Source organism: Stomoxys calcitrans, chromosome 4, assembly GCF_963082655.1.
Source record: "Stomoxys calcitrans chromosome 4, idStoCalc2.1, whole genome shotgun sequence".
NCBI classification, from domain to species: Eukaryota; Metazoa; Arthropoda; class Insecta; order Diptera; family Muscidae; genus Stomoxys; species Stomoxys calcitrans.
This window is the reverse complement of record NC_081555.1, coordinates 26,029,123-26,056,308: the sequence shown is the minus strand read 5'-3', so window position 1 is coordinate 26,056,308 and position 27,186 is coordinate 26,029,123. Positions and strand designations below refer to the sequence as shown.

The 27,186-nt window shown below is 41.3% G+C and overlaps 4 protein-coding genes across 7 annotated transcripts in view; 3 read left to right on the top strand and 1 right to left on the bottom strand.

The window, feature by feature from the left end:
* LOC106091359 (uncharacterized protein CG43867) overlaps window positions 1–27,186 on the bottom strand; it is an 878,705-nt gene that overhangs the window by 692,129 nt on the left and 159,390 nt on the right. The window lies entirely within an intron of this gene.
* Window positions 5,488–6,816, top strand: LOC106085325 (retinol dehydrogenase 13-like; the record flags this gene model as incomplete). Its single annotated transcript, XM_059366338.1, has 2 exons — window positions 5,488–5,507; window positions 5,871–6,816. Coding segments are annotated over 2 exons (966 nt in total), but the record flags the coding sequence as incomplete, so codon positions are not given.
* On the top strand, window positions 16,097–17,286 carry LOC106085330 (retinol dehydrogenase 13-like). The gene has a single exon (XM_059367854.1). The coding sequence runs from the start codon at window positions 16,230–16,232 to the stop codon at window positions 17,253–17,255; it is 1,026 nt and encodes a 341-aa protein (XP_059223837.1). The 5' UTR covers window positions 16,097–16,229; the 3' UTR covers window positions 17,256–17,286.
* LOC106085332 (retinol dehydrogenase 13-like) lies at window positions 22,636–23,841 on the top strand. The gene has a single exon (XM_059367856.1). It carries the CDS (start codon window positions 22,826–22,828, stop codon window positions 23,756–23,758), a length of 933 nt encoding a protein of 310 aa, XP_059223839.1. The 5' UTR covers window positions 22,636–22,825; the 3' UTR covers window positions 23,759–23,841.

Here is a 27,186-nt window from a genome sequence, read left to right as displayed (position 1 = left end):
ATTTCGGCGACATCGGACAATAAATGCGCTTTTTATGGGCCCAAAACCTTAAATCGAGAGATCGGTCTATATGGCAGCTATATCCAAATCTGAACCGATCAGGGCCAAATAGATGAAAGATGTCGAAGGGCCTAAGGCAAATCACTGTCCCAAATTTCAGCAAAATCGTAAAATAAATGTGGCTTTTATGGGCCTAAGACCATAAATCGGAGGATCGGTCTATATGGCAGCTATATCCAAATCTATACCGATCTGGGCCAAATTGGCGAAGGATGTCGAAGGGCTAAACGCAACTCACTGTCCCAAATTTCAGCAAAATCGGATAATAAATGTGGCTTTTATGGGCCTAAGACCATAAATTGGAGGATCGGTCTATATAGCAGCTATATCCAAATTTGGACCGATCTGGACCAAATTGACGAAGGATGTCGAAGGGCTCAACGCAACTCACTGTCCCAAATTTCAGCAAAATCGGATAATAAATGTGGCTTTTATGGGCCTAAGACCATAAATCGGAGGATCGGTCTATATGGCAGCTATATCCAAATCTGGACCGATCTAAGCCAAATTGACGAAGGATGTCGACTGGCTTAACGCAACTCAGTGTCCCAAATTTCAGCAAAATCGGATAGTAAATGTGGCTTTTATGGGCCTAAGACCATAAATCGGAGGATCGGTCTATATGGCAGCCATATCCAAATCTGGACCGATCTCAGCCAAATTGACGAAGAATCTTGAAGGGCCTAACACAACTCACTGCGCCAAATTTCATCCAAATCGGATATAAAATGTGGCTTTTATGGTCCTAAGACCCTAAATCTGAGGATCGGTCTATATGGCAGCTATATCCAAATTTGGACCGATCTGAGCCAAATTGACAAAGGATGTCGAAGGGCCCAACGCAACTCACTGTCCCAAATTTCAGCAAAATCGGATAATAAATGTGGCTTTTATGGGCCTAAGACCCTAAATCGGCGGATCGGTCTATATGGGGGCTATATCAAGATATAGTCCGATATAGCCCATCTTCGAACTTAACCTGCTTATGGACAAAAAAAGAATCTGTGCAAAATTTCAGCTCAATATCTCAATTTTTAAAGACTGTAGCGTGATTTCAACAGACAGACGGACAGACGGACAGACGGACAGACGGACGGACATGTCTAGATCGTCTTAGATTTTCACGCTGATCAAGAATATATATACTTTATAGGGTCGGAAATGGATATTTCGATGTGTTGCAAACGGAATGACAAAATGAATATACCCCCATCCTTCGGTGGTGGGTATAAAAATGGTGAAGAAGAAAATGCGAACACATTTCGTAGAAGTTGTACAGAGTTCTTTGAGCACAATACCAGCGACATGTCGCTGCGTCAACACAAATTTCCCTTCAACTAATTGCAAGGCTAATTAATCGCTCACGATCATGGGTCACAGAAAACGCTGTTTCAACGTATTTGCTTTTGTTTTGTGGCTTTGTATGACTTAAGGCCAAAACAGATTGAACGCATTGGGCTTTCTTTTTGATCGTTACGTTGAAAAATACAACTCTGCAAACAAAGTCCACAAAAGCAACGTGCAATTACATTTCCACTACCGTTACATCGACACTTCCATATCCAAATATGGTCTGGCCTGCATAATATTTGGTTCAGTAACCGAGTACGCTTCTATAAGTCACAATTTCACCGATATTCGGCAATAAATTCACTTTTAATGGGATTAACACACTAAATCGGATGAACGGCAATCCCATGGCAGCCGGTAGTACGCACTGGATTGACCCCATGGAATCCTTCATTGCAAAGGCTGCCGCCTCAGTGTATGTGTTCGTCCTTTTTTTCGTCATGGGAAAGGCACATCCCGGAATGCCTTCTCGGCTCGCTTCTGTTCCGTGCCGGGATTGCAAAGAACCCGGGGCCCTGGTTCTGTTAGGTTTGCCAGAACCGCCTTCGTCATCGGTAAGTGTCGGTGAGGTGTTATCGGTGCATGGAGTGAGAGATTGGCCTTCGTGATACACCATTCCTTGCAATACAGACCCATCTTGCCTGCGCCTGGCGATAGTGACCCCTAGATGGAGTGCATGGGGATAGCAGTCAAGTTCAGTACTGCTATACAACGTGTACATATCGCCGGTTGGTAGCTGTGTGTGTAAGTGGGTTACTATCTGGCCATAACCATCTGGTTCTAGGGGACTTTAATGCGCATCACACTTCATGGCATTCTCCCCTAGGTAAAGACCAGCGTGGCATAGCTTTGGCAGAGCAGATTGAAGGCTCCACGTTTTGCACGATGAATGAGGATGCCCCCACTAGGATTACGAGGAGGTGTAGCAGTTCGCCAGACATTTCCCTTGTATCCCTTGATCTGATGAGTGGCGTATACTGCCAAGCCGTCATCTCTTTGGGGTCAGATCACCCGACTTCTTAACTTGTAAGCGCCGGACGTTTATCAATCAGAAGCAGGCCGATTGGGCTGGCTTCAGAGAGTACACCAATCGCCGATTTAGTGAACTCGCACCTCCCCTCGGATGTGCTAGTTGCCGAGAGGAAATTCCGAGACATCATTAACGCGGTAGCCGCTTGCCTTATAACAGCCGGTCGAATACCCTAAAGTGCGGCCCAATTTCCCTGTGCAGGCAGTGATACACGCAGACGAGAGCGATGGGATTCGTTGTATATGGAAATAAACAGGCTAGTCAACGAACATGGCGGAATTTGTGGCTGGAACACTTGGTGCCATGTAACTTAGGCACCGGTTTAGGCAAGCTATGGTCTGCTGTTAAGTCGCTCTCGAGCCCCGGTAGACGGGATGACAGGACCTCAGTCACTTTTGGCGACGTAACCGTGACTGATCCGAAGAGATGCGCCAGGTTGTTCAACCGTCAACTGTGCATCCCGTGAGTGACAAGGCAAGGAGGTGAGCCATTCGCCGTATCCGTGGTCTCCGAGCCATCCATCGGACAGCCATCAGATTTTACGGTGGGCGACGTTACGAATGCTATCCGTGGCACCAAATCATCCAAGGCGTTGGGCCCCCCTCTGATGCTGAAGAATCTGGATTTATCTGGAGTTGAGTATCTTACTAGTGTCCTCAACCTTTGAACACTCTTATAGTTCCAGATGCCTGGAAAATGGGCAGAGTGATCCCGCTACTGAAGACTGAAAAGGACCCGAGTTTGGAAGAGTCGTACAGACCGATCTCTCTTCTTTCACCAGTAGCAAAGACGCTTGAGGCATTATTCGTCCCGAGCCTCGTAGGAGAATTTCCATTCGCCTAGCATCAACATGGATTTCGAAGACTGCATAGAACAACAACTGCTTTGTATGCCATCACCGCACATATTTGCCGTGCCATGTGATAGGACGGTCCTCGTGGCACTGGACCTATCGAAGGCATTCGAAAAAGTCTGCCATTTCAAACTATTTGATGACAGCGCCAATACGTCCCTCCAGCAAGGCCTGAAACGCTGGGTCGAGAATTATCTGTGTGGTCGCCAGTCATTTGTGGAATTTAGGGATAAGAAGTCGAAACACCGTAGAGATAAACAGGGTGTTCCCCATGCACCGTTTAACCTCTACCTATCTACCATTCCACCGCCTTCAGATGGCATAGAGATCGTTTCATATACGATTGTACGAACGATTGATAACATCGCGATAGGCTAAACGCCATGCACGCATGAGGTGTGTAGGCAGCTGAAAGTGATGGTCGACGGAGTGACAATTCCGACTATCAAGTGTCCCAAAATATTTGGTGTCACATTTGACAGCTCGTACAAATTCTACTCACATGCCGCAGCAATTTGTGATAATGTCAAAAGTAGAAATAAGGGTCTCTAGCCACTTGCCGGCAGCACTTGGGGTGCAGACAAAGAAATCATGTTGACCACGTGCAAAGAAATTGGCTCGTCTTTGATAAGTTATGCAGCGCCAGTGAGGTCTCGTCTGCTTTGTGACACGCAGTGGAATAATATTCAGATCTGTCAGAGTGTCGCCCTCCGAACTGCGACGGCTTTTCTCCTCAGTTCTCATGTACACCTCCTCCATCAGGAGACAAATATCCTACCAGTGCGAAGACATAACTACATGCTGTCCAAGAAATACCTTTTGGGCTGTTATCGCAGAGAGCATCCAAATCATCATCTGGTGGATAGGAATTCACCACCCAGAAGCCTTAAGGTAGATCTACATAATCTAGAGCGTGAGGTTCAGCGCAACAAGAGAAGACCTCTAGATCAAGCGGATCAGGACAACATTCATGGAGACATGGTACCAAAATTTGCCCATAAACATTCCATTAAGGAACACGGATAAACTTCTCACATATCAATGAGTGTAGTCCCATTCAAGTTTAAGCTCAATGACGGCGTGCCGCAGTGCGATACCTCTCTTTGAGGAGAAGTTTTTACATGACATAGAACCTCACAAATGTCGCCAGCATTAGAAGGGGATAACCACCGCCGAAATTTTTATAACGATCCCGCCCGGCTTCGAACCCAGGCGTTCAGCGTCATGCTCACCACTGCGCTACGGTGGCCTCCATGGTAGCAGATGCGCTACCAGGTGAATGTAGTCCTTGGAGAACGACCGCCTCCCATTGCAACCGAAGAAATTGACCTCCTCCGGCAAACCAGAGTAGTTGTGGCTCAATTACGTGCCGGCAGATGCAGCCGCCTCAACACCTATAGAGCAGGGATTGATGCCGAGGTGCATGATATATGTCCCGATTGTGATCAGGGACCACACGATGCACGTCACCTGCTTAACTGTCCAGCCAGACCCACTCGACTCAGACCCAGATCCCCATCTTAGTCGCAGAGTTCCTGGATCTTGACATTCAACAGAATCTAGCAGACGAAAGACAACAACAGCCTATATGGCAGCTATATATAAGCATGGTCTGTTCGGATGATGGAATATTCTGTTCGGATGACGGAAGTCTAAATATAACTCACTGTTTCAAATCTTGGCGAAATCGGACAATGAATGCGGCTTTTAGGAGTTTTAGATCCAATGTCGGCAGATCAGTCAATATGGCCGCTAAATCAAAATATGGTCCAATGTTCCAATTCAACCAACGGGTTCAGTTCAAGCAACGGGTCCAATGGTCCAGTTCAAGTAATGGGAGGCCTAGTCTAATCGGGTAATAAATCATAATTCGGCAGATCGGTCTAATGACAAAATATGGTCCGATGATTTTTAGTTTGAATGTCGGGTGGCTTAATTCATCTCACTGCTTCCAATTTCAGCAAAATCCGTTAACTAAGGCAGCAGTTAAGGGCTTAAGACCCTTAGTCGGCATATCGGTCTATATGGCAGCTATATCAAAATGTGGTCCGATTTGGACCATATTTGGTTGGGATGATGGGAGGCCCAAAGCAACTCACTGTTTCAAACTTTCAGCGAAATTCGGTAATCAATGCTGCTTTTATTGGCTTAAGACCCTAAATCGACAGATCGGTTTATATGATCTTTTTACTCCCTTTTACTATTTTTGGTGCAGTTTTCGCTACTTCAATATCAACAAGCACTAAAATCTGTAACAAAAGTGCTTTGTAATGCCTGCCAATCTGATAGTAGCAAATTTGTTGGCATTAATCGAAAAATGCAGCAGTTACTATGCTAATCAGCATTGCTCTAAGATAACGATTAAAGGGGTCGGTTTTGGCCTCAACCGAAAAACCATTCAAAAACGATTATCAAAAATCTATAAAACAAACCGTCCAAATGCTTCAAACACTCATCATTAGTAGCCAAAGAAACACCTGGTCGATTGTCGACATTTTCAACAAAAATTGTGTGCAGTCAACAAGTGCAAGTAGTGTGCTCTGAAGTTGGTTCCAAATTTGAATTGGCTTTCTGGAGTTTAGCCTCTTTGCTGACAATGTGCCTCTTATACAAATGGCGCGAGGGTCCCTCATATCGAAAGACCAATCGCATAGATGGTAAAGTGGTTATAGTCACCGGCTGTAATACAGGCATAGGCAAAGAAATAGCCTTGGAATTGGCCAAAAGGGGAGGTCGAGTTTATATGGCTTGCCGTGACGAGCAAAAATGTGAAAAAGCTCGTCAAGAACTCATCGAGTTAACGGGTAACACAAATGTCTTCAATCGTACTCTAAATTTGGCCTCTTTACAGTCGGTGCGTGATTTTGTGGCCAAATTCAAGGAGGAGGAAAATCGTTTGGATATTCTTATCAATAATGCCGGCATTATGGGCACTCCCTATCAATTAACAGAGGATGGCTATGAGCAACAGTTTGCTGTCAATCATTTGGGTCACTTTCTGCTCACTAATTTACTGTTGGATATGCTAAAGGCTTCGGCACCCAGTCGCATAGTGGTGGTTAGTTCAGTGGCCTATCGTGTGGGCCAAATACAGAAGGATGATATTAACAGTGAGAAAAGCTATGGCTTTTTTAAGGCCTATGGTCAAAGTAAATTGGCCAATATTTTATTTACCCGAAAATTAGCTGCAATGCTAAAGAACTCAAATGACAAAGTTGATGTTAATTGCTTACACCCGGGCTCTGTGCAAAGTGAAATAACTCGCAATAATACATTTATGAGCATTGTCAATGCCATAGGCTCTAAATTGGTTCTGCGTTCAACTAAAGGTGGTGCCCAAACTGCCATATATTTGGCTTTAGATCCTGATTTGGAGGGAGCATCGGGAGGTTATTATGATAACATGACCTTGACGGCGCTGCAAAAGAAGGCCCAAGATGATAAAATGGCTGATTGGTTGTGGAAAAAGAGTGAAGAAATGGTGGGTTTAAAGGAAAATATCACAGAGAAGAATAAAGCGTAAAAATTTTGAAAAAAAAAATTATTTTATTGAGTTTATGTTCTCATAAAAAATCTTTATGTACACCGATTCAGCATTTTTCTTTGAGCTAGAATATACCAATTTGGTCTACTAATATTTGTCGCAACTCAATGGGTGAACCGATTGAAGTTTTGCGTCTGAGGGCTTTGAATGAGCAAATCTTTAGAAATTGTAATGCCCATACCGGAACAAAGCAACTATTGGGTTGCCCAAAAAGTAATTGCGGATTTTTTAAAAGAAAGTAAATGCATTTTTAATAAAACTTAGAATGAACTTTAATCAAATATACTTTTTTTACACTTTTTTTCTAAAGCAAGCTAAAAGTAACAGCTGATAACTGACAAAAGAAAGTATTCAATTACAGAGTCACAAGCTGTAAAAAAAATTTGTCAGCGCCGACGATATGAAAAATCCGCAATTACTTTTTGGGCAAGCCAATAGTTACGACGTATATACTGCTATACATACATCAGTAGGTATGGTTGGTATGTTTGGGCTCCAAGAAAAACGCTGAAGCGGCAAACGAGTTTTGAGGGAAAAAATTATTTTCTCATAGCTAATTTTGCAAATGTTAACCCGCTGCCTTATGTGGGTGTAGGTACCAAGCATTTAATTTGAGCTAGAACATACCAGTTGTACCTACTGATGCTAAGCAGTACATGCATCGTAACTCATTTGGGGGCGGCAACTGATTGCATTTTTTGTCCGATGCCTATACCGGAACAAAGCAACTAGGTTTGACGTACAGCGGTCAAAAAAAGTATTCATCATTCAATGTTTTTTTTTAATAAGTCTACAAAAGACAGTTGGAATAAAAACATATTAAACTAATGATGCAGTAGTGCTTGTGTGATATATATGTACACAATTTCATTGTTTTTAAAGAAAAAAATAGTATTTATTGGAACAAAAAGGGCCATTTTACAGCTGAACACAAAAAATTAAACAAAAAAAGTATTCATCATTGCAAAAAAACAAAAAAATAAATAACATAATTTAAAAAAATTAATACTTTGTTATTCGACCACCGCGTCTTATAACTTCTTTTAAACGGTTTGACATCGATTGGACTAATTTAGCGGTTATATTTTGGTCTATATTAGTCCATTCCTCCATTATCACCTGTTGCATTTGACTCTTGCTCGAAAAATTGCGCGTTCTCAATTTGCGTTCGAGATGTTCCCAAAGATGTTCAATTGGGTTCAAGTCGGGACTTTGAGGAGGAGTTTTAATGACTTTGGGGCAGTTATACAGCATCCACATCTTGGTATTTAAAGCAGAATGTTTGGGGTCATTATCTTGATAATATTGAAAGTTATTACCAAGCCCAAGTTTTACAGCACTATCTTTTAAATTCCTCTTTAAAATGTCAATGTAATACTTATGATCCATTACTCCATTAATAATTTCAAGATTTCCCGCTCCTGAAGCCGCCATACACCCCCAAACCATTAAACCACCTCCACCATGTTTTACAGTAGCAACTGTGTTTCGTTCTTCAAGCTCTGTATTTGGTTTTCTGTACACTATGACCTTTCCATCGCACCCAAAAAGATTAAACTTGCTCTCGTCTGCAAAAATGACCGTTTTCCAAAATGATTCGGGCTGTTTTACATACATTTTTGCGAAGTTTAGCCTTTTCACTCGGTTTATTTTATTTATAAAGGGCTTCTTACGTGCAGTTCTTCCTCTGTAACTATGCCTTTTGAGTGTATTTCGAATTGTTTGTGTAGTAACTTCCTTCCCTAAATATTCCATAGTGTTTTTACGAAGAATGGTCGCATTTGTCTTCGGAGTTTTTTGAACTTGCCGCACTAGCCAACGCACATCTCCAACTGAAAGTGCTTTTGGTCGACCAGATCTTGGTTTATTGTCAACAGTTTTCGTTTCTGATGATGGATTGTATAGTAGATCGTGGTCTATTTAATATTTCACTAATAGTTTTTTGAGTTAAACCATTCCTGTGGTGTTTTATTATCTAAACTTTTACCTCATCAGAAACCTCGTTTTGCTTACGACCCATTTTGACAAAAACTATATTTTCAATGAAATTAAATATTTGCTGTCAAGGACAAAGCCTCCTTTACTAAATAAAACAGAAAAGGGGGATTCCCAAATAATATTTGAATTTGACTTTGATGATAGCACATCAATGATGAATACTTTTTTTGTTCTGTTTTTGGTGTTATTATATAAAATTGCATTTTTTGCGCTAATTAAATTTATTTTTTGAATTTATTTTAAAACATATTACGAAAAATAAACTATTGCATAAAACTGCATTATTTGTTTACTTTAAATTTTCTTCAATTACCCAAAATAAGTGAATTTATTATCAATTTTGCTAATGATGAATACTTTTTTTGACCGCTGTATATACTGCTATACATGCATCAGTAGGTATAGTTGGTATGTTTGAGCTCCAAGAAAAACACTGAATCAGCAAAAGAGTTTTGAGGGACAAAATTATTTACTCATAGCTAATTTTGCAAATGTTAACCTGCTGCCTTATGTGGGTGTAGGAACCCAGCATTTCTTTTGTCCCAGAACATACCAATTCTACCTACTGATGCTTAGCAGTACATGCATCGTAACTCATTTGGGGGTGGCAACAGATTGAATTTCTTGTTCGAGGATTTAAAGATGTAAAATTTTGCAAAACTGAGAGCCCTCAGGCGAAAAATTCGATCTGCAATGCGTTACGACACGTTTTCTACTAAAATTAGAATGTAGAGTATATTTGTTCTGGATCAAAGTATAGCAGCCGCAGTAGTTGTTTGTTTATGGTGGCACTTAGATTCCATAGGAAATCCCCTTTGTATTATAAGCTTAAATAGTAGAGATAAGCAAGCCAAGAACTGTAAGCCGGCAGACGGTAGGCTCAGTGAACACAATGGCGCTGATGAGGGGGCTCTAAGCAGGCATCCGAACCGTGTTGTCTGTGTCCAGCATGTCCGGCGATTTCTTTTCAGTAGTCAATAAAATCTTTAAATTCTTGTCATATTCATTCTCATGGTCAACAGCCCTCTTATTAATAAAGAGTTAGCCCACCTAAACACGCTCCGATATGTCTTCTAAAATACACAGAAATAAAAGTTGTAATAAAAAATCCTAGGTCTAATGGGTGTATCTTGACTTAAAATATACTCCACATTGTTGGCATACCCAACTTGCCAATACCTTTCGCTTGAAAGCAGTACATATACCAAAAGTTGAAGAGTAAGTCACACAGGCAATTAGCCCAAAAAGATTTTTTTTTTCATTTTCATTCTTGGTTTGTAGGATTTGTACCCTCTTCTTTAATTTATGCCTCATATTATTATTATCGGATTAAATGCTGTTTGTTTGATGGGAATTGAAGGAAGGATAACATGAAACTTAACTTTATCGAACAAAATGGCAATTATATATTTGATTAAAGTTCATTCTAAGTTTTATTAAAAATGCATTTACTTTCTTTTAAAAAATCCGCAATTATTGGGCTATACTGTATTATTGGGCTACATGTCAACTTTGGTACAAGGCGGACTCTCAGCCACTTGTTAAATGTTTGAATGTTCTCTCTCTCACTCTCGCACTCTTCTCCAAAAACCCCTTCATTTAGACCCAGATCTTGTTAAATCGCCAACACGTCCTTTCTAGCAGGTTTGGGGCCCTTGAAATTGATAACCCAAAATTTCAATGTCAAGTTCCAACTCTTTTCTCAAATACCTAGAACTTCAGCCCCATATTGTCGTAGTAAGGCTGCATGTCCGTTAGTGCCTTTTTGGGCTAAAACTCTATGAAAGTTGAATTCATTTTTCAATGTTAGGTTCTCTACTTGTAAAACCCTACTTGTAGGACCCTCATGATAGGTCATTTAAGGAAAAAGGATGTCCCCCAAATACTTGACGTCATATTTTTGTGTCAGGTTCGTTTTGCCTTACATTCGAGATTCCATATTACCAGATCGCGCTACATGCCGCTTTGGTCTGTTCAGTGGCAGGGTAATCCCTCACACAACCCCTTCTGATATTGAGAGTGCACTATTTTCGTCAAATGAACATTTTAAACTATCTGAATATTGCTAGTAATTCTTAGTCCATACAAACATAGAAACATACAAATATATTGGTTGCCCAAAAAGTAATTGCGGATTTTTTAAAAGAAAGTAAATGCATTTTTAATAAAACTTAGAATGAACTTTAATCAAATATACTTTTTTTCTAAAGCAAGCTAAAAGTAGCAGCTGATAACTGACAGAAGAAAAAATGCAATTACAGAGTCACAAGCCGTTGAAAAAATTTGTCAACGCCGACTATATGAAAAATCCGCAATTACTTTTTGGGCAAACCAATATATTGATTTTTTGCCATGAAATGTATGCAACGCATCACATAATTAAAAAAAAATATATTGCTTCTTCTTTCCTTTCTTTACTTGTTTTAACTCTTCACCAACTGTTTCATTTATTAAGTACATAGTGTGGCCCCTAAATCAGTTACTTGACTCCTTATAATGTTTACTTCATTGATTAAATAAGTGCGTTGCCTAAGTTGTATTTAACCGTTGCCTAAGTTGTAAAGGGTGATTTTTTTGAGGTTAGGATATTCATGCATTAGTATTTGACAGATCACGTGGGATTTCAGACATGGTGTCAAAGAGAAAGATGCTCAGTATGCTTTGACATTTCATCATGAATAGACTTACTAACGAGCAACGCTTGCAAATCATTGAATTTTATTACCAAAATCAGTGTTCGGTTCGAAATGTGTTCAAATTTTGACAAATTTTGTTCAGCGATGAGGCTCATTTCTGGTTGAATGGCTACGTAAATAAGCAAAATTGCCGCATTTGGAGTGAAGAGCAACCAGAAGCCGTTCAAGAACTGCCCATGCATCCCGAAAAATGCGTTGTTTTTGGTGTGGTTTGTACGCTGGTGGAATCATTGGACCGTATTTTTTCAAAGATGCTGTTGGACGCAACGTTACGGTGAATGAACACATTTCGAACCGAACACTGATTTTGGTAATAAAATTCAATGATTTGCAAGCGTTGCTCGTTAGTAAGTCTATTCATGATGAAATGTCAAAGCATACTGAGCATCTTTCTCTTTGACACCATGTCTGAAATCCCACGTGATCTGTCAAATACTAATGCATGAAAATCCTAACCTCAAAAAAATCACCCTTTATTTAGTCGTTGCCAAAGTTGTATTTAACCGTTGCCAAAACATTAATCCGCAAACATCATTGTCCATAGCCGCAGCTTGAGCTTGAGACTGACCTTCATGACAAATAACACCAATTAGGTTCAAGCGCATCATACCACCACACACCCGCACCCCAATAGTGACCTCTTTTAGCATACTCCTTCTCTCACACATACCAGTCACCTCTCGCACTCCACCACTAATACTCATATTTATGCCTTTGCATTCACACAATGAAAGGATGCTTAAAGCTGTTACACGACATGTAGTGTCCCATTGCGAATGCTTTAGAAAAAAACAAGTAAAAGCGTGCTAAGTTCGGCCGGGCCGATTCATATATACCCTCCACCATGGATCGCATTTGTCGAGTTCTTTTCCCGGCATCTCTTCTTAGGCAAAAAAGGATATAAGAAAAGATTTGCTCTGCTATTAGAGCGATATCAAGATATGGTCCGGTTTGGACCACAATTAAATTATATGTTGAAGACCTATGTAAAATGTCAGCCAATTCGAATAAGAATTGCGTCCTTTGGGGGCTCAAGAAGTAAAATAGAGAGATTGATTTATATGGGAGCTGTATCGGGCTATAGACCGATTCAGACCATAATAAACACGTATGTTGATGGTCATGAGAGAATCCGTCGTACAAAATTTCAGGTAAATCGGATAATAATTGCGACCTCTACAGGCTCAAGAAATCAAGATCCCAGATCGGTTTATATGACAGCTATATCAGGTTATGAACCGATTTGAACCTTATTTGATACAGTAGTTGAAAGTAAGAATAAAATACGTCATGCTAAATTTCAGCCAAATCGGATAGAAATTGCGTCCTCTAGAAGCTCAAGAAGTCAAGTCCCCAGATCTGTTTATACGACAGCCATATCAGGTTATGGACCAATTTGAACCCTACTTGGCACAGTTGTTGGATATCATAACAAAACACGTCGTGCAAAATTTCATTCCAATCGGATAAGAATTGCGCACTCTAGAGGCTCAAGAAGTCAAGATCCAAGATCGGTTTATATGACAGCTATATCAGGTTATAAACCGATTGGAGCCATACTTGGCACAGTTGATGGATATCATAACAAAACACATTTTCATTCCAATCGGATGAGAATTGCGCACTCTAGAGGCTCAAGAAGTCAAGACCCAAGATCGGTTTATATGGCAGCTATATTAAAACATGGACCGATATGACCCATTTACAATACCAACCGACCTACACTAATAAGAAGTATTTGTGCAAAATTTCAAGCGGCTAGCTTTACTCCTTCGGAAGTTAGCGTGCTTTCGACAGACAAACGGACGGACGGACATGGCTAGATCGATATAAAATGTCACGACGATCAAGAATATATATACTTTATGGGGTCTCAGACGAATATTTCGTGTAGTCACCAACAGAATGACGAAATTAGTAAACCCCCCATCCTATGGTGGAGGATATAACAACCAACAAAAATTTGCTGTGCATCTTTTCTTTAATTGAAAGGATTTTATAATACAAGGATCCCAAAATATACATAGCAACCTTCGTATATTATATGAAGTCCATGCTTTTTACTTGTTAAAACCTAAAAAATGGGTATCCAACCATAATTTTTTCTTAATTTGTCCTTAAATATGTTTCCGAAACAAAAAATGTCCCACTGTTGATGTGTCTTATGTGAGATAATGTGAGATTATTACAATTGTTATAAAATGCACATTGAAATCAAGTACGATTCAAACTGCATGTTATAATGGTATATCAAATATATGTGGTCAGTTATGTACATATTCCCATAACAATTCAATGTTGTCAATAAATATACGACATTAGATATTAAACGGTCTGGCATTTTTTAAAAGCGTTTTTGTGGTACATATTGCGGCAAAACAGCTGAATGGATTTGAATGAAATTGATATCAATCGAAAGATATTTTTCCACAGAAGCGACGAATATATATGAAAAGAAATTTTCCTTAAAGAAAAGCCATAAAAATGAGGAACTGATTTTCAATAAAATAAAAAGAAGCATAAACACAGCAAATTGTTTTTGGTGTTTCTTCTAAAGCATTCGTTATGGGTGTGAATGCAAAGCCATGGGTGGGAGTATCTAAGTGATGAGAGTAAGAGAAACTAATGGTGCGAGAGAAAGAGTATCACAATTTAGGTGAGGGTGTATGAGAGTGTGAGTGCATGGCCCTACATAGCATGTAGGTCAGCCAATTCCTTAATTGTTGTTGTTTCTATATATTTTGCTGAATGGGTTTTAATGAAATTGGCATCAATCGTAAGCTATCTTTCACTATTGTATTTATGAACATTCATTTTCCTTTAAGAAAGCCATGAAAATGAACTTTTTTTCAGTTAATGAAGAAGAAGCATAAACACAGCAAATTGTTTTTGGTTTTTTTCTAAAGCATTCGTTATGGGTGTGAATGCAAAGCTATGGGTGGGAGTATCTAAGTGATGAGAGTAAGAGAAACTAATGGTGCGAGAGAAAGAGTATCACAATCTAGGTGAGGGTGTGTGGGAGTGTGAGTGTGTGAGTTCATGGCCATACGTGGCATGTAGGTCAGCCAATTCCTTAAGGCTCGGCTTTGGTGTGCGAGACATTTGTATTTTTAATTGTTGTTGTTTGTATATATTTTGCTGAATGGGTTTTAATGAAATTGGCATCAATCGTAAGCTATCTTTCCAGAGAAGCGACGAATACTACAATATATAAGAACATTAATTTTCCGTATAGATGCCATGAAAATGAAGAACTATTGGGTTGTCTAAAAAGTAATTGGGGATTTTTTAAAAGAAAGTAAATGCATTTTTAATAAAACTTAGGATAAACTCAATCAAATATATAATTGCCATTTTGTTCGATAACCTTTTGCCATCTTCCTGGCAAATTTAGTATCCTTTATCTGCAAAAAACTGAACCAAGTGCGATTTTATAGCCTCATCATTGCCGAAAGTTTTACCATTTAAGGAGTTCTGCAAAGATCGAAATAAATGGTAGTCTGATGGTGCAAGGTCAGGGCTATATGGTGGATGCATCAAAAGTTCCCAGCCAAGCTCACTCAGTTTTTGGCGAGTGACCAAAGATGTGTGCGGTCTAGCGTTGTGCTGGTGGAATATGACACCCTTACGATTGACCAATTCTGGTCGCTTCTCCTTAATGGCTGTATTCAATTTGTCCAATTGTTGACAGTAAACATCCGAATTAATCGTTTGGTTCCTTGGAAGCAGCTCAAAATATACCACACTCTTCCAATCCCACCAAACAGACAGCATAACCTTCTTTTGGTGAATATCAGCCTTTGAAGTGGTTTGAGCTGGTTCACCATGCTTGGACCATGATCGTTTTCGACTAACGTTGTTGTAAACAATCCATTTGTCATCTCCAGTTATGATTCATTTTAAAAACGAATCGAATTCATTGCGTTTAAGGTGCATATCACAAGCATTGATTCGGTTTGTTAAATGAATTTCTTTCAATACCCAAGTGGTACCCATATTAAAATTGACGCCAAACAAACAAATGTAAACAAAATTTCGCGCACTTTTTTTCTAAAGCAAGCTAAAAGTAACAGCTGATAACTGACAGAAGAAAGAATGCAATTACAGAGTCACAAGCCGTTGAAAAAATTTGTCAACGCCGACTATATTACTACGACAATTACTTTTTGGGCAACCCAATAGCTCATATATATATTGAAAAAGTCATTCAAAGAATTTGACAAATGCCATCTATGGTGGAGGGTATAAAAGATTTTACTTGTTTTCCTTCTATTCTTACCGGGAGTTGTGACTATCTACCGTTCAATGCCCTAAAAGCATATGCCCAGCTCTGCTTCAAGATGCCATCCCCCATTTCCCACACTACAACGAAATTATGTCATCTGCTTTTTTAAGCAGTTCAAAAGCCATATTGGCAACACTGAATAGGTTTCAATTGAATGCAAACAAGTACGAAAAAAGTATCAAATGTGTGGTGTTACTCATCCATGTCTGATGGCAACATGTTTGATATGATTGTTCACATGGCTAGAGCAGCTACGCTGACAACCAGTGTCTATTGAGAATCCGACCAAAAATGAATCAGGCCCGCCGGTCTCTGGCATAAGACATGCCATTATCGAAAATAGCTAATAATTAAAACAAACAAAACAAACTGTTAAGCGTGAGTCTTAAAATAGTTACCGATAAGTAAACACCATGAAAGTTACTGATTTTCTAAACCGAATACTATGTCGTGATAAAGTGCAGGTTGCATGTTTGGAAGGTGGGCCCATATTTGAATTTGGTTTCTGGAGTTTGGCAACATTCCTGTCAATGTGGCTCTTCTACAAGTGGCGTGAAGGTCCTTTTTACCAAAAATCGAATCGCATAGATGGCAAGGTGGTAATTGTAACCGGCAGCAATACTGGCATAGGCAAAGAAATTGCCCTGGAGTTGGCTAAGAGAGGTGGGCGCGTTTACCTGGCCTGCCGTGATTACCAAAAATGTGAAAATGCCAGACAAGATATCATGGACATAACAGGCAATCCCCATGTCTATAATCGTACCTTGGATTTGGCCTCTTTGCAATCAGTGCGTGAGTTTGCTGCCAACTTCAATCAGGAAGAAGAGCATTTAGATATTCTTATAAATAATGCTGGAATAATGGCTCCACCACGCTCTGTAACCATCGATGGTTATGAGCAACAGTTTGCTGTTAATCACTTGGGTCATTTCTTGCTGACCAATCTATTGCTGGAGAAACTGAAGGCCTCAGCTCCTAGTCGTATAGTGGTTGTGAGTTCTATGGCCCATGCCTGGGGTCACATTCAAAAGGAGGACATCAACAGCGAGAAGAGCTACAATGCCTTCAAGGTCTATGGTCAAAGTAAATTGGCCAATATATTGTTTACCAGAAAATTGGCCCAAATTCTCAAGGAATCCAGATGTCAGGTGGATGTTAATTGCCTGCATCCTGGTGTGGTGCAAAGTGAACTAACTCGAAATAATGCCTTAATGAGCCTGGGCGGTACATTGGCTCGCAAATTATTTTGGCGTTCCACCAAAGCTGGTGCCCAAACTGCTTTGTATTTGGCCTTGGATCCAGAATTGAAGGGAGTCTCTGGGGGCTATTATGATCGCATGGCCTTGACTACATTGTCCAAGAAGGCAGGAGATGATGAAATGGCCGATTGGCTATGGAGAAAGAGTGAAGAAATGGTGGCAGAGAAGAAAAAGAATTGAATGTAAAGGGGAGAATAGTTGTAAATAAATTTTTTTTTAGTTATTTAAAATTTTTTTTTGAGTTTTAAGGTTTTTTTTTGTTTACACTGGGAAAATAAGTGAAAGAGAAAAATAAACTGGATTTTTGTAAGAAAAAAGAAAAGAAGAAACAAAGGTGAGTTCTAATGAAAATAAGCATGCTGTTGGGTTGCCCAAAAAATAATTGCGGATTTTTTTAATAGTCGGCGTTGACAAATTTTTTCAACGGCTTGTGACTCTGTAATTGCATTCTTTCTTCTGTCAGCTATCAGCTGTTACTTTTAGCTTGCTTTAGAAAAAAAGTGTAAAGAAATTATATTTGATTAAAGTTCATTCTAAGTTTTATTAAAAATGCATTTACTTTCTTTTAAAAAATCCGCAATTACTTTTTGGGCAACCATATATGCATAGATGAGAGAAGACGGACAGACATGATATGGGTGACTAGTTCTAGTTCGGTTTGTAGATCTCTGGTATAGGTACTACCTATTAAAGAGTAGGCTCAAAAATGAATCCAAAGATCCAACAGCTGCGATGATGGCGTCAGACCGTAGCATGTTGTTCGACCCTTCTATGGGTGTGTGTGCCTTGGCACCAGTAGTTGAGAATGAAGCTTCAAGCGCACAACCAGTCATCAGACTAACAGCCCTTAAGTAAAGGTGGTGTTTCCGATTCGGACTCATCAGCGCCAATCAAACATCGCAGTCGAATCGAGAGATGATGACAGCAGTAGTGAGCGAGGGCTTTGCTAATCTCACAAGAAGACCGAGAAAGCAATCCGACGCAGGAGACTGAGGAGTATGCACCGGCAGCGCAATCGGGCGAAAGTGCAGGAAGGGATAGAGAGATGAGGACAACAAAGGGATGACACCGGTAGTGAGCGAGGACTTTGCTAATCTCACAAGAAGACCGAGAAAGCAATCCGGGGCACGACGCAGGAGACTGAGGAGTATGCACCGGCAGCGCAATCAGGCGAAAGTGCTGGAAGGGATAGAGAGATGAGGACAACAAAGGGATGACACCGGTAGTGAGCGAGGACTTTGCTTATCTTACAAGAAGACCGAGAAAGCAATCCAGGCCACGACGTAGGAGACTGAGAAGTATGCACCGGCAGTGCAATCGGGCGAAAGTGCAGGAAGGGATAGAACTGACATCTGAGGCACTCATACATATGTTGGAATCCGATCTCTCGAAGAGCATTACACTGCTAGCACACTGAAAAAGAGCTCCCCGCTTCCAAGAACTCTGGGAAGACAAAGCCAGCTCTCCCGGCCAGGAGACTTCAGACAGTATCCTGCGGAGGGACACAAAGTCGGAACAGGAACGAAGGAAGCGATTCTTTATGGAGGACTGTAACATCCACAAGCATCACGGAAGGGGAAGCTAATGTAAATTTTGTCCTTGAACATTCCACTAAGGAAGAGGGGCAAACTTCTCACATATCAATGAGTGCAGTCCGATTCCAGTTTAAGCTCAATGAACCTTCTTTTTATAGCCGAGTCCGAACGGCGTGCCGCAGTGTGACACCTCTTTGGAGAGAAGTTTTACATGACATACAGTACCTCAAAAATGTTGCCAGCATTGGGAGGGAAAAACATCATTGCAAATTTTTTTCTCTGATAGTCTCCCCTGGATTCGAACCCAGGCGTAGTACACTTTCCTAAAGGATAGTGTAAATCCAGTAACTTTTCCCAACGAACAGGGAAGTTTTATTACCCTTTCCCAAAGAACAGGACAGTTTTATTATCCTTTCTTAAAGGAGAGGGTAGTTTTAGTACCCTTTGTCATAGGAGAGGATGGTTTTAGTACCCTTTCCCGGACAAAGGCGGACATGCTGACCTCGATGCTACGGTGGTCTCCTCTACGGAAGGGGAAGATGGTCGCTGAAAAAGGTAAGGAGCCGGCCTGCAAGGAAGCGCGACGAAGTTGAGCTGACGTATACAGCTCCCAGTGGAGGTTCTGGTTAACGTGCTCACCGACATTCTGATCTAATCTTTAGACCAGTACCACGTGGACCAGGTCCTGAGAGACTCGATAAACCACAGGCACACGAACAGGTGGCTAAATTGTTGGTCCCATGGCATACAGGTAGAGGAGAAAGTGGTACAGGGCGCGCAACAGATGAGCATTTTATAGCCAATTCTATAGGTGGTCACCATAAAGAGCCCACTGAGGAATGATTGAAAACCGCCTGCTCCGCAGACGATGTTCTAATACTTCTAAGCGGTAAGGATCCGAATCAGCTATTTAAAAGTGCCGAAAGGGTCTTGCAGATGACATTAGACTAAGCTGGACCTAGGGGTCTCAATGTTAACCCTAAAAGACTGAAATCTGACCGTTTGCGAGGAAGACGAAGCTGGGCCAATTAGACGAACCATGTTTCCTCGACAGATTTCGATATCTGATAAGGTTATACCTAGTGAGGAAATTGGAAGTGTAAGGTTCCGGAACATATCGAGAAGGCTCACAGAAGTTGGGCCCTATGTAAACAGACCGAGACGGCCGTAGGCGTAGATGGCCTAGGTTCGAAATGAGGCCTTAATTCGGACGATAATCTATTGGCTCTACAGGAGAGTGATTAGACCAATATTTACTTACGCTTCAGTAGTTTTGTGGACTGTGATTGAGAAAGTGCAACGTAAGGATAAAACCATAGGCTTAGAAAACATGCTGTATTTCCATAGGTGGGACGATGAGGACCAAACCCGCTAGGGGACTGGAAACTATTTTCGATATCAGACACCGAGAAATACAGATTAAGTGTGCAACAGCCACTGCGGCATTGAGACTTAATGGGAGAGTGAATTGAGGATAGAAGCAGGTCACCCCATCGCGATATAATCGCGGCGACGATAGGAAACCTGGAAGGAATGGAAGATGATTCCTACCGAATACCTGAGACGACACTTGAGGTCGCATGCTAGGCTCAACTGTCGGCAGCAAAGTCTTGGATTGACGGAACTCTGGCATTGGCATCAGGAAGTGTTTGGCCCTTCGACATCTTTCTTCAATTTGGCCCTGATCGCTTCAGATTTGGATATAGCTGCCATATAAACCGATCTCTCGATTTAAGGTTTTGAGCCCATAAAAGGCGCATTTATTGTACGATTTTTCCGAAATTTGGGACAGTGCGTTGTGTTAGGCTCTTCGACATATTTCTGCAATTTGGCCCTGATCGGTTCGGGTTTGGATATAGCTGCCATATAGACCGATCTCTCGTCTTAAGGTTTTGGGGCCATAAAAGGCGCATTTATCGTCCGATGTTAGTGAAATTTGAGACAGTGCGTTGTGTTAGGCCCTTCGACATCTTTCTTCAATTTGGCCCTGATCGGTTCAGATTTGGATATAGCTGCCATATAAACCGATCTCTCGATTTAAGGTCTTGGGCCCATAAAAGCCACATACACCATCAGATTTTGCTGAAATTTGGGACTGTGAGTTGTGTTAGGCCCTTCGACATCTTTCTTCAATTTGGCCCTGATCGGTTCAGATTTGGATATAGCTGCCATATAGACCGATCCTCCGATTAAGGGCCTTAGGCCCATAAAAGCCACATTCACTATCAGATTTTGCTGAAATTTGGGACAGTGAGTTGTACTAAGCCCTTTGACATCCTTCTTCAATTTGGCCCTGATCGGTTCAGATTTGGATATAGCTGCCATATAGACCGATCCTCCGATTTAGTGTCTTAGGCCCATAAAAGCCATATTTATTATCCGATTTTGCTGAAATTTGGGACTGTGAGTTGTGTTAGGCTCTTCGACATATTTCTGCAATTTGGCCCTGATCGCTTCAGATTTGGATATAGCTGCCATATAGACCGATCTCTCGTCTTAAGGTTTTGGGGCCATAAAAGGCGCATTTATCGTCCGATGTTAGTGAAATTTGAGACAGTGCGTTGTGTTAGGCTCTTCGACGCCTTTTGTCAATTTGGCTCCGATCGGGCTAGATTTGAATATAGCTGCCATATAGACCGATCTCTCGGTTTTAGGTTTTGGGGCCATAAAAGGTGCATTTATTGTCCGGTGTCACTGAAATTTAAGACGGTCAGTTGTGTTAGGCTCCTCGACGTCCTTTGTCAATTTGGCTCAGATCGGCCCAGATTTGAATATAGCTGTCATATAGACCGATCTCTCGATTTAAGGTTTTGAGCCCATAAAAGGCGCATTTATTGTCCGATGTCGCCAAAATTTGGGACAGTGAGTTATGTTAAGCTCCTTGACATACTTCTGCAATATGGCACAGATCGGTCCACATTTGGATGTAGCTGCCGTATAGACCGATCTCTCGATTTAAGGTTTTGGTCCCATAAAAGGCGCATTTATTGTTCGATGTCGCCGAAATTTGGCACAGTCAGTTGCGTTAGGCCCTTCGACATCCTTCTTCAATTTGGTCTAGATCGGTCCAGATTTGGATATAGCTGCCATATAGACCGATCTCTCGGTTTTAGGTTTTGGGCCCATAAAAGGCGCATTTATTGTCCGATGTCGCCGAAATTTAAGACAGTGAGTTGTGTTAGGCTCTTCGACGTCTTTTGTCAATTTGGCTCAGATCGGTCCAGATTTGGATATAGCTGCCATATAGACCGATCTCTCGGTTTTAGGTAATGGGGCCATAAAAGGCGCATTTATTGTCCGATGTCACCGAAATCTGAGACAGTAAGTTGTGTTAAGTCCTTTCACGTCTCTTGTCAATTTGGCTCAGATCGGTCCAGATTTGGATATAGCTGCCATATAGACCGATCTCTCGGTTTTAGGTTATGGGGCCATAAAAGGCGCATTTATTGTCCGATTTCTTCGAAATTTGGGACATTCAGTTGCCTAAGACCCTTCGACATCCTTCTTCAATTTGGTCTAGATCGGTCCAGATGTGGATATAGCCGTCTTATAGACCGATGCTCCGATTTAGGGTCTTAGGCCCATAATAGCCACATTTTTTATCCGATTTTACTGGAATTTGGGACAGTGAGTTGTGTAAGGCTCTTAGACATTTTTCAGCAACTTGGTCCAAATCGGCCTTTTTTACTTGTTTTGTAGAAAATTGAACTACGGCAACCCTACTTTGCCTGCTACAATCTGGCAAGGCCTTAAAATCCTAACAATAGCTAAAGTAGTTAAAATTCTTTAGCACTCCTGTCATTCAATACAGGTTGGGTGGTTAAGTTGATAACAACAACAATAAAAAAAAAACTCAAAAAACTGAAAAACAACAAAACCATTTAACAGGGCAGCTACTAAACTTCTAGATAGGAAGTAGTACCAAAAAAAGTACCTCTAACGTTTCTCCCTAGTATCGAGTTTGGTATGTTCTGGTTGAAGGTATGAAGCTACTGCCATAGCTAATCAGTGTATACGATGGACACCAATTGAAAAGACGTCAATAAATTCAAAAATAATAAAACACCGAAAGTTATTAAACCAAAATCATAGCCTAAATTAGAATATCAAAAAACAATTGGAGCATAAAGGTTATTGAGTTTAAGTGCTGCTCCCATATAAATTGCCTAACAGAGTTTGACCTAATTTTGAGCTAATTTTTTTAATAAAAAAAACATGTCGTTTTACTACAAGTGGCTCGATGGACCCTTTTATGAAAAGAAAAATCGCATAGATGGCAAAGTGGTGATTGTCACCGGCAGCAATACTGGCATTGGCAAGGAAATAGCCCTGGAAATGGCCAAGCGTGGTGCCCATGTACATATGGCCTGCCGCAATTTAGAAAGATGTGAAGAAGCCCGTCTCGATATCATCAAGCAGTCGGGCAACTCAAATGTTTTCAATCGCCAGCTGGATTTGGCCTCTTTGCAGTCGGTGCGTGATTTTGCAGCCAAATTTAATCAGGAAGTAGATCGATTGGACATACTGATCAACAATGCTGGCATCATGGCCCCTCCACGTATGCTCAGTGCTGATGGCTATGAACTGCAATTTGCTGTCAACCATTTGGGTCACTTTTTGCTAACCAATCTGTTGCTGGATAAGCTGAAGGCCTCAGCCCCCAGCAGAATAGTGGTGCTTAGTTCCATGGCTCACACATGGGGCAGAATACAAAAGGATGACATCAATAGCGAGAAAAAGTATAGTGCTTTCAGTGCTTATGGCCAAAGTAAATTGGCCAATATTTTGTTTACCCGTAAATTGGCCAAAATGCTGAAGAGCTCCAACGCCAAGGTAGACATCAATTGCTTACATCCCGGTGTGGTGCAAACCGAGATAAGCCGCAACAATAGCATAATGAAAGTGGGCGCTGCTTTGTTTTCAAAATTGTTTCTGCGCTCCCCCAAGGGTGGAGCCCAGACTGCCATATATTTGGCCTTAGATCCCGATTTGGAGGGTATCTCAGGTGGTTACTATGATAACATGGCCTTGGCACCATTGAAGAAAGACGCCAAAGATGATGAAATGGCCGACTGGTTGTGGAGGAAGAGTGAAAAAATGGTTGCCCTAAAAGGCGATAAGGCGGAGGAAAATGACGAAGAAAATTAATAAAAAATTTGTGTCAAAAATAGAAGCAAAACTGGATTACATGCGTGTTTGAATATTTTATTATCATAATTAAATAATTGGTACCTAATTAAAAAAAAAAAAATTTAAAACTAATGCGTAGTTATAACATGTCCACGAATGTCCAAAGCACAGTGGTGAAGGGGATGAAGTCCCTGAAGTTGACATAGACCATAACTTTGGTTTTAGAAGTAATTATTATAAACCAATAAAATCGTGCTAAGTTTGGCAGGGTCAAATTTTATATACCCCCAGCAGGGATCGCATTTGTCGAGTTCTTTTCCCGGCATCTTCTCTTAGGATAAAACAAGTAAAAGCATGCTAAGTTCGGCCGGGCCGAATCTTATATACCCTCCACCATGGATCGCATTTGGCGAGTTCTATGCGTGGTATCTCTTTTGAGGCAAACAAATAAGAACTGTTATGCTTTGGGAGCTCTATCAAATTATAGTCCGATTCGGACCATAAATGAATGCTGAACATTGTAGACGTCATTGTGTCATATTTCAGTTCATTCGGATAAGAATTGGTCCTTGTAGGGGCTCAAGAAGCAAAATCGAGAGATCGGATTATATGGGAGCTATATCAAGCTATAGACACATATGTAGAAGGTCATGAAAGAAGCCGTTGTATGAAATTTCTTCCAAATCGGAAGAAATTTTCCGCCCTCTAGAGGCTCAAGAAGTCAAGATTCCAGTTCGATTTATATGATAGCTATATCAGTTTATGTACCGATTTACGCCATACTTCGTACAGTTGTTGTCATAACAAAACACCTCATGCGAAATTTCAGTCAAATCGGATAAGAATTGCGCCCTCTAGAGGCTCAAGAAGTCAAGACCCAAGATCGGTTTATATGGCAGCTATATGAAAACATGGACCGATTTGAAGCATACTTAGTACAGTTGTTGAAAGTGATATTAAAACACCTCATGCGAAATTTCAGTCAAATCGGATGAGAATTGCGCCCTCTAGAGGCTCAAGAAGTCAAGACCCAAGATCGGTTTATATGGCAGCTATATGAAAACATGGACCGATTTGAAACATACTTAGCACAGTTGTTGGAAGTCATAACAAAACACCTCATGCGAAATTTCAGTCAAATCGGTTGAGAATTGCGCCCTCTAGAGGCTCAAGAAGTCAAGACCCAAGATCGGTTTATATGGCAGCTATATGAAAACATGGACCGATTTGAAACATACCTAGCACAGTTGTTGAAAGTGATATCAAAACATTGCGTGCGAAATTTCACTCAAATCGGTTGAGAATTGCGCCCTCTAGAGGCTCAAGAAGTCAAGACCCAAGATCGATTTATATGGCAGCTATATCAAAACATGGACCGATTTGAAACATACTTAACACAGTTGTTGAAAGTGATAACAAAACATCTCATGCGAAATTTCAGTCAAATCGGTTGAGAATTGCGCCCTCTAGAGGCTCAAGAGGTCAAGATCCAAGATCGGTTTATATGGCAGCTATATCGAAACATGGACCAATATGGCCCATTTATTTCAAATTTCAAAGAATTCTTCTTACTAGTGAAGATGGGTTGGGTTTCTAATCGATAAAACCGATCCATGTTCGGATAGAACTGGGATAAAGCCAACTGAAACTGGAATCTCAACTCCTCATGGATAGGCGAGCGCTATGCAAAAAAGCCATAAGCGAAAAAGATAAAAGATGGAAGAGCAGAAAGGTCACTTGAAGGCTATCGCGATGAGCTAAGAGAAATGGGTTGAGTACCAGCTCAAAGAAATCGGAACTAGTGCTCTTTACTCGGAAATACAAGACGGTAGTCTAAAATCCGGTATATTGCAGTTGTCAAAGTAGGCTAAAAACCTAGGCCTAGTGCTCGATTCGAAACTGTGCTGGAAACTTCTACTCCTGCAAAAGGATATTCGGTATGAAGCGGGAAGTTAGCCCGGAGATAATATACCGGATTAACCCAGCCATTTCGAGACCAGTGCTAACATGTGTGGCACTGGTGTGGTGAAAGACTGTGGAGAAGTGTATACGGACCAAGGAACTTAAAAAGGTACAGGGTCTGACCAGTGTCGGGATCAAGGGGGCGTTAAGATCCACACCGCAGACGGGTCTAGAGGCGATATTGAGTTTACAACCTGTTGAGGTATAAATCAGTGCTGAGTAGCCTAGCCCTCAACTCCGACACGGGGTCGGAGTCGGAGTATAAAGCCAGAGTCGGAGAGCGGTTCTGAGTCGGGGCAAGAGTGATCAACTCCGAATCAAAGTCCTACACCGGCTCAATAATCCCAAGCTGACTTCGACTCCAGCCTCCGGCCTCAAGGTGTCGGAGTTGGAGTATAAAGCCGGAGTCGGAGAGCGGTTCTGAGACGGGGCAGGGGTGATCAACTCCGAATCAAAGTCCGACACCGGCTCAATAATCCTATGCCGACTTCGACTCTGACCTCAATCAAAGTCCGACACCGGCTCAATAATCCCATGCCGACTTCGACTCCGACCTCAAAAATCGACTCCATATACTTGGTATATATTCAGGGCTGTAATGGTAGCGCTTAGGCTGAGTCCACTTGCCATGCTCAGAGAAGGCGGACAAGGCCATTGCTCTATTCTGAAGGCCTTGCATGCAGCAGATAAGCTGAGGAGGATGTCAGACTACGTAACTCCAGGAAAGATTCGGGAGAGGTTGTTCCGGATTCGGTTTCGCTGAAGGGAGGAGTGGGAGTCGGGTGCTGTGTTTGAGTTGGGTGCCATCTGGGTCTTCACTGACGGCTCCAGGATGGAATCGGGGACAGGAAGGGGGTTTACTCGGAGAGTCTCGACTTTTGTATGCCAGTTAGAGATACGGAGGATGGACCTGCCATCTTCGAAACTCAGGATATATGTGGACAGTATGAAGGCCCTCAAGACCTTAAGTTCAAAGACAATGAGTTCGAAGTGAATGAATTTCAACTCACGCTCATGAGACAACAAGTAAGTAAATTTAGGTGAATTATATTCTACATACCAAACTTCTGTCAAACCAGCAAAAATTTAAGCTTCTAAGAACAGAACAACGAAAATCGAGAACCGGTTTATATGGGAGCTATATCAGGTTATAGACTGATTTGGACCATAATTGGCAGTTGTTGGAAGTCATAACAAATAGGACAAAAAATTGCGGTTCCCTGGGGCTCCAGTTATGAAATCGGGAGATCGGTTTATATGGGAGCTATACCAGGTTATAGACCGAGTTGGACCATACTTGACACAGTTGTTAGAAGTCATAACGGAACACTATGCGCAAAATTGCTGATTGTAAAGACTCAATAAGTCAAATCGGGAGATCGGTTTATATGGGAGCGATATCGGGTTATAGTCCGATTCGGACCGTATTTGTCACAGTTGTTGGAAGTCGTTACGGAACACCACGTGCAAAATTTCAGCCAAAT

Bases quoted from the DNA above. Each gene is read 5' to 3' on its own strand.
- LOC106085330 (XM_059367854.1), top strand. From the start codon at position 16,230: ATGAAAGTTACTGATTTTCTAAACCGAATACTATGTCGTGATAAAGTG.
- LOC106085332 (XM_059367856.1), top strand. From the start codon at position 22,826: ATGTCGTTTTACTACAAGTGGCTCGATGGACCCTTTTATGAAAAGAAA.